General features: G+C 44.4%; 1 protein-coding gene across 1 annotated transcript in view; it reads left to right on the forward strand.

Moving 5' to 3' along the window:
- The window catches only part of LOC125310808 (protein PHTF2-like), a gene marked incomplete at its 5' end in the record, with an annotated part of 36,044 nt that overhangs the window by 4,930 nt on the left and 23,614 nt on the right, over positions 1-7,500 (forward strand). The window contains 1 exon segment of the mRNA XM_048268527.1: positions 7,277-7,333. Coding sequence (XP_048124484.1) covers positions 7,277-7,333 — 57 coding nt within the window.

The raw sequence follows: 7,500 nt of genomic DNA on the forward strand, positions 1-7,500 counted from the left end.
TATTAGTAATGATATTATTGACCGTGTGTGTGTACTTATAGATGAGGGAATTACTGAATACTGCTGTGTGTGTGTGTGTGTGTGTGTGTGTATAGATGAGGGTACTGAATACTGCTGTGTGTGTGTGTGTGTGTATAGATGAGGGTACTGAATACTGCTGTGTGTGTGTGTGTGTGTATAGATGAGGGTACTGAATACTGCTGTGTGTGTGTGTGTGTGTGTGTGTGAATAGATGAGGGGAATACTGGTGTGTGTGTGTGAATAGATGAGGGGAATACTGTGTGTGTGTGTGTGTGTGTGTAAAGATAGGTAAGGGGAATACTACTGTATTATTGTGTGTGAATAGATGAGAGGAATACTGGTAGTATTATTAGTAAATATTGTGTGTGTGTGTGTGTAGTAATGTGTGTGTGTGTATTATTATTGAATAGATAGAGAATACGGTGTGTGTGTGTGTGGCCGAATAAGATGAGAATACTATTTATTAATGCGTGTGTGTGTGTGTGTGAATAAAATGAGAGAATACTGGTGTGTGTGTGTGTGTGTGTGAATAGATGAGGGGAATACTGGTGTGTGTGTGTGTGAATAGATGAGTGGAATACTGGTGTGTGTGTGTGTGTGTGTGTGTGAGTGAACAGATAAGTGGAATACTGTGAGGGGCCGTCTAGGCCTTAATTCATACTTGGTCTTACACACTATGTAACATGCACACTTACACCACTATACTCTGCCACACTCACTATTATGAATCATTTTACATGTATGTATGAGAGAGTATAGTCGTGGATGTGAGAGAGTATAGTAGTGTATGTGAGAGTATAGAGTATAGTAGTGTATGTGAGGGAGTATAGTGGTGTATGTCAGCTGGAATAGTGATGTCAGCTGGAATAGTGATGTCAGCTGTGATGTCAGCTCTGATTTCAGCTGGAATAGTGATGTCAGCTGGAATAGTGATGTCAGCTGTGATGTCAGCTCTGATTTCAGCTGGAATAGTGATGTCAGCTGGAATAGTGATGTCAGCTGGAATAGTGATGTCAGCTGGAATAGTGATGTCAGCATGTCAGTTGAATATGAGGCCAGCTGAATAGTATGATGTCAGCTGTGATGTCAGCTGGAATAGTGATGTCAGCTGGAATAGTGATGTCAGCTGTGATGTCAGCTCTGATTTCAGCTGGAATAGTGATGTCAGCTGGAATAGTGATGTGAGCTCGGCCAGGAGAGATGCTTAGGGATGTCACAGGTGGACTAGGGATGTCACAGGTGTGCTAGTGATGTCACAGGTGTGCTAGTGATGTCACAGGTGGACCAGAGATGTCACAGGTGGACTAGAGATGTCACAGGTGGACTAGAGATGTCACAGGTGGACTAAAAATGTCACAGGTGGACTAGTTGAAACTTTCAAATTCTGTTAGAAAAAAACGTTGGGATTAGCAACGTAGAGCCATAGGCTATTTTCTTCTATGTTGTTAACATAAGTGATATATTAGACCACTAAAACATTAGCGATATTAGACATAAGCTGATATAGACATGTCATAACGAAGGTGGCCTACAGTTTCACACAACTTTACTGGTTGGTTAAACAAACTAACCAGCACAATGGCACAATCTATGCGTGCAGGTTAAAACATCCCTAAAAAAAAACCTTTTGCGTGTGTGTGTAGGATTCTCAGACTCCTAGCGCCCAGGTCAGACTGAGATGGAAGCCCAGCATGTTCTCAGTGGGACTGGACATTCCAAGTGTGTATGGCATGCTCATGCTCATTGGTATTCTAAAGTCATTTGGACCCCCCGTGGCATCAGTCAGTATTTTGTCTGCAAATACCAAACTCTCCACAACAGATGCACATGAAGGTATTAGGTAACACAGTGTATTAAGGATAACACGATGTATTAAGGATAACACAATGTATTGATGATGTTAAGATGTATTAAGGATTACACAATGTATTGAGGATAAGAAGATGTATTGAGGATAACACGATGTATTGAGGATAAGATGTATTGAGGATAACAGGATGTATTGAGGATAACACCTCCTCTTATATATAACTATTTAAGTTAAATTAAGAAATTCCAATGTGCTTGAGGGTGATCAAGCATAAGACGCTTGTAGTGACACGGCCGGGACTGGTGAGGTGCTAAAGGGAGTGAGTGTCATGGTGAAGGTGCAAACAGTAGTCCAACCATAGTCCTTAGTTATGTGTGCCTGGCAAGGTGCTCAAGAGAGTGGGTGTCATGGTGAAGGTGCAAAAAGTAGTCCAACATTAGTCCAACCGTGCAACAGTGCAAGAATAAGGTCTAGAGACCAGCATAAATAATATAGACAAATAGGAGAGTAAAGTGTAATGTAGACAAGGTGTGCGTGCGTGCGCGCGCGCGTGTGTGTGTGGATGCACAAAAACACAGAAAATCAAAGCTGTTTCAGAGTTGGTGTGCAAACATGATTGGCACAACGTGAGGTTGTGTTGAATTTTCAATTGTCCCACAAGTTCACATGAAAAATACTCTGTGTGCAAAGGCCTGTTATGTAAAACACACACACACACACAAGAGCGAGAGAGAGAAAGAGATTTGTTAGTAAGCTGTAATCATGTGTGTTTGTGTGTGTGTTATGGGTCAGAAACTGCTCATTATCCACCCCACCTGTGTGTGTATGTGTGTGTGTCAGGCAGTTTTAATCTCAGGGGTTGAGTGAGTCTATCATTTAAGGGTTTATTTCTATCCCACCTGAAGGGAAATGGCTTTATTTGAATTTGTGTGTGTGTGTGTGTGTGTGTGTGTGTGTGTGTGTGTGTGTGTGTGTGTGTGTGTGTGTCAGTTTGTCAGTAAGGGAGAAGAAGCATAGAAGACAGCTGGACCCTTTATGGTGTGATTGTGTGAAATCGTAAATCAGGTTTATAGGCCAAGTTTGCGTATACAAAGAATTTGGTCTTTGCATTTATCCCATCCTTGAACTAGTGTGAAACACAGACCACACAGACCAGACCGACCAGACAGACCAGACAGACACTTTATTAACCCCCAAGGGGAAATTCAAGTACAACACAGTGAACACACAGTGAGGTGAAGCACACACTAACCCGGAGCAGTGAGCTGCCTTGCTGCAGTGAGGGGTTAGGTGCCTTGCTCAAGGGCACTGCAGCCGTGGATCCTACTGGGTCAGGGACCAAACCGGCAACCCTTCAGTTCCAAGCCCGAAGCCCTGACCAGTAGGCCACGGCTGGCCAAGGAAGAGAACAGGTGTGTGTGTGTGCAGATATATTGTCTGTTCTACTTGTACTTGTGTCCTCTGCCATCACCCCACACACACACACACACACACACACACACACACACACGAGACGACAGCTTAGTTGCACTATTTCATAACTCTACGGTTGCCGTGGCGACATAAACCCTTACTCTGCATCATCCTCAGATCTGATGGCCGTTGCCATGGAGATACTGGCAGCTGGTTACGTAACTCAGTACTGCAATTTAGGAGGACAGGTTAGAGACTAGACAACATACACACACACACAGAGCAGTGATATTACTGTTTAAAGAGATGTTGATTCACTGAACAGATATGATACAGATGGACGATGCAGGACAGGGCTTTGATCAGATATGATGCAGATGGACGATGCAGGACAGGGCTTTGATCAGATATGATGCAGGACAGGGCTTTGATCAGATATGATTCAGGACGATGCAGGACAGGGCTTTGATCAGATATGATGCAGATGGACGATGCAGGACAGAGCTTTGATCAGATATGATGCAGGACGATGCAGGACAGGGCTTTGATCAGATATGATGCAGGACAGGGCTTTGATCAGATATGATGCAGGACGATGCAGGACAGGGCTTTGATCAGATATGATGCAGGACAGGGCTTTGATAACACCGCTCTGCAGTCGACATTGAGCTGAGCTATAAATAACAAACTCACTCTCACAAACACAGACAGAGAGAGAGAGAGAGAGAGTGTGTGTGTGTGTGTGTGTGTATTTGGTAGAGTGAGGTGTTTGTGTGTTTTGGTAGTAACTGGGTGTAGTCATTTTGAATAATGTATAACTAAATGGATCATTCTGTGTCAAAACAGATAAGGTTGTTGTGGCTCTGCCGTCTTAAAGGTGCCCTGCCACACGTCATGTCTGAAGTTCTACCATGGACGTAGAGTTACCTGGGTTACCTTGTTGTTTGGGGCAGTCATGGCCTACTGGTTAGCACTTCGGACTTGTAAGCGGAGGGTTGCCGGTTCGAACCCTGACCAGTAGGAACGGCCGAAGTGCCCTTGAGCAAGGCACCTAACCCCTCACTGCTCCCCGAGCGTCACTGTTGATGCAGGCAGCTCACTGCGCCGGGATTAGTGTGTGCTTCACCTCACTGTGTGTTTCACTAATTCACGGATTGGGATAAATGCAGAGACCAAATTTCCCTCACGGGATCAAAAGAGTATATATACTTACTTACTTACTTTAAGCCACTATCAAGCCATTCTAGCGTGGTATAGAAAACCTGCAGGAAGACTTGACTCTGATTGGCTAACAGCTAGTCGGTTTCGTCCATAACATGACAGCTGTTATCAACTAATTTTAGCTACATGGCATGAACTTAGCTTGGCTAGCGAGTGCTAGCAATGTCCAAATGGACACATAAAACCTGCTAGGCTAGCAAGTGCATTAGACCTGTAAAACATTATATATACACACACACACACACATACACACACACACACACACACACACACACGTTTGGCTTCCGGGCTGGGCACTGGTAGCAGATGCCGCGATGCTGCTGCAGGCGTCACCAGCAATTGTGAAGCCTCTGACCTCACCAAAGCTGATGACATCACTCTTCCAAATGTGATGACATCACTCTTCCAAATGTGATGACATCACTCTTCCAAATGTGATGAACAGAGAACTCATTTGGAATTCTAGTGTTGTGGCCTTGTTCCAAAAACTAAACTGAAGCCGTTTGATCCTCACCTCTGGGTTCTTGGGCAACATGCGTTGTTGAAGTTCTATTTGTGCGTAGCGCACAAGCACGTTGACGTTCTATTCGTGCATAGCGTACAAGCCAGTTGACGTTCAGCTACACAACACCACCTGCTGCTTCTCGACTGCGCCATCGTCACTCACTGTGAACGGCGGCCCCCATGGCCGGAAGTAACGATACCTCAAGTGGACTGGAAACCAGAAAGACGCCATTTTAACGTGACATAGGTCTATGGACAGTGTGTGTGTGTGTGTGTGTGCGCGCGCTAAAGCTAGTTAGCCATTTCGCTAACCTATCACTCCCCCACTCACTTCCTGTTCATCCTGTGCTGTAAGGGGTGTGTGTGTGTGCAGAGGTGTAAAATTCCTGCCACATTTTTTGATGCAACCATTCACTTAATCCAGGTGATTCTAATTAGCACAGCTCTTAATCCAGGTAGATCAGACAATTAGTGAGGTCACCTGTGTGCAGTGCACAGGTGGACACAACACATGGCAGGTGTTTCTCTTTCTGAAGCTGGATTGTTGTGTGTGTGTGTGTGTGTAAATGCTAAAGCTAGTTAGCTGCTTTGCTAACCTCTCACACTCCCACTCACTTCCTGTTCACTTCCTCTTTACAGTGCCAACAGGGCTAGATAACGACCAAAAAATGTGTGTGTGTGTGTGTGAGAAAGAGGGAGTGTAAACAATATAATATCAAACATCTCTCTGTTTCTCTCTGACGACCTTCACTCCTCTCAAACATCCTTTTTCTGCACACACACACACACACTACACAACACACACACTACACTACACAACACAACACACACACACACTACACCACACACACACACTACACAACACACACACACTACACAACAGACACACACTACACAACATACACACACACACACACAACACAACAACACAACACACAACACACACACACTGTGTGAGGAACGCCAGACAAGTGTTAAAACTTTTACTTTTACTCTCTCTCCCTCTCTCTCTATCTCTCTCCCTCCCTCCATCTCTGTCTCTCTCTCTCTCTCCCTCCATCTCTCTCTCTCTCTCTCTCTCTCTCTCTCTCTGCAGTCTTTGCATGTTTTATAGGGCCAATTAAATATGTAGTTTTCCACTGTTCTGGTGCAGGGAGAACCCAATCCTCTCATATTAAAAATGCATCACACACACTCACCTACCATACACTCTACCCCTCCACACACACACACACGCACATACTCACCTACCATACACTCTACCCCTCCACACACACACACACACGCACATACTCACCTACCATACACTCTACCCCTCCACACACACACACACACACACACACACTCTGTGCCCCCATTACCGACCTGCTCTCCAGCTTCATCTCAGCCACCCACAGGCATCCTGACATGCTGTGTGTGTGTGTGTGTGTGTGTGTGTGTGAGCATCAGATGCCTCAGAAGTGTATCTGTTTCCAACACACACACACGAGAGAGAGAGAGAGAGAGAGAGAGAGAGAGAGAGAGAGAGAGAGAGAGAGAGAGAGAGAGAGAGAGAGAGAGAGAGAGAATGACTATGTACAGACTCAGTTAGCACAGTCTCTCCATAGAAAAAGGCAGACACAGGCAGACCTGGCTGCCCAGAGAGGAGAGGTTATGCTCACACTGCAGCTTGGGGGCTGTGGAGACTCCACTTCTTAACAGAAAACAGACATTATTATTCAATAAATTAAATTCAACCCTCCCTGAATTCCAAACCTGGACAAATGAGGCTAAATTGCCTTACATCCTCGGAGAGAATGAGGATGTGGTCATTCTGGCTGCAAAATTTGTAGCAGCCTGCCATAACCTGAGGGACAGCCAGTGAGGCCACAACCACCAACAATGTTGTATATTTGTTCTTATTATTAGAATTGTTGTCTTACTTTTATGTCTTCTATGTCTACTTTTATGTCCTCTTATATGTGAATTCCACAATTCTGTTAAGTATGTATTTATTTTAAAACATTTTTTTATATATATATATTTTTTTTCCCCCTCTTTACCTCTTCTGTGTACATGTAATTGAGCTTTGGCAATAATGTTCATGCAACAAACATTGTTTTGTTTGTTTGTCGGTGGTTTTCCTGCTTCACTAATCTTTCTAAATGAGCACCAGCACGCCTAGACTCCTCATCTATAATGAACACACACACACACACACCTGCAGGTCACTGCTTCACACACACATAAGCGCATACTCACACACACAGATGTGTGATAACTATGGTGATTTTATACTGACCTGTGTGTGTGTGTGTGTTCTTTCAGATTGGTGCGTATGACCAGCAGATATGGGAGAAGTCTGTGGAGCAAAGAGAAATCAAGGTGAAGTCTCTCACACACTCACTCACACACACACTAACCCACCAAATGCATGGGCACACACATCCTCATACACACACACACACTCATGCATACACTCATACACACACTCATCCACTTATGCAATCACACCCTTTTATGCACACACACATACACCCTACACACACACA

This window comes from Alosa alosa, chromosome 17 (assembly GCF_017589495.1).
Source record: "Alosa alosa isolate M-15738 ecotype Scorff River chromosome 17, AALO_Geno_1.1, whole genome shotgun sequence".
Classification (NCBI taxonomy): domain Eukaryota; kingdom Metazoa; phylum Chordata; class Actinopteri; order Clupeiformes; family Clupeidae; genus Alosa; species Alosa alosa.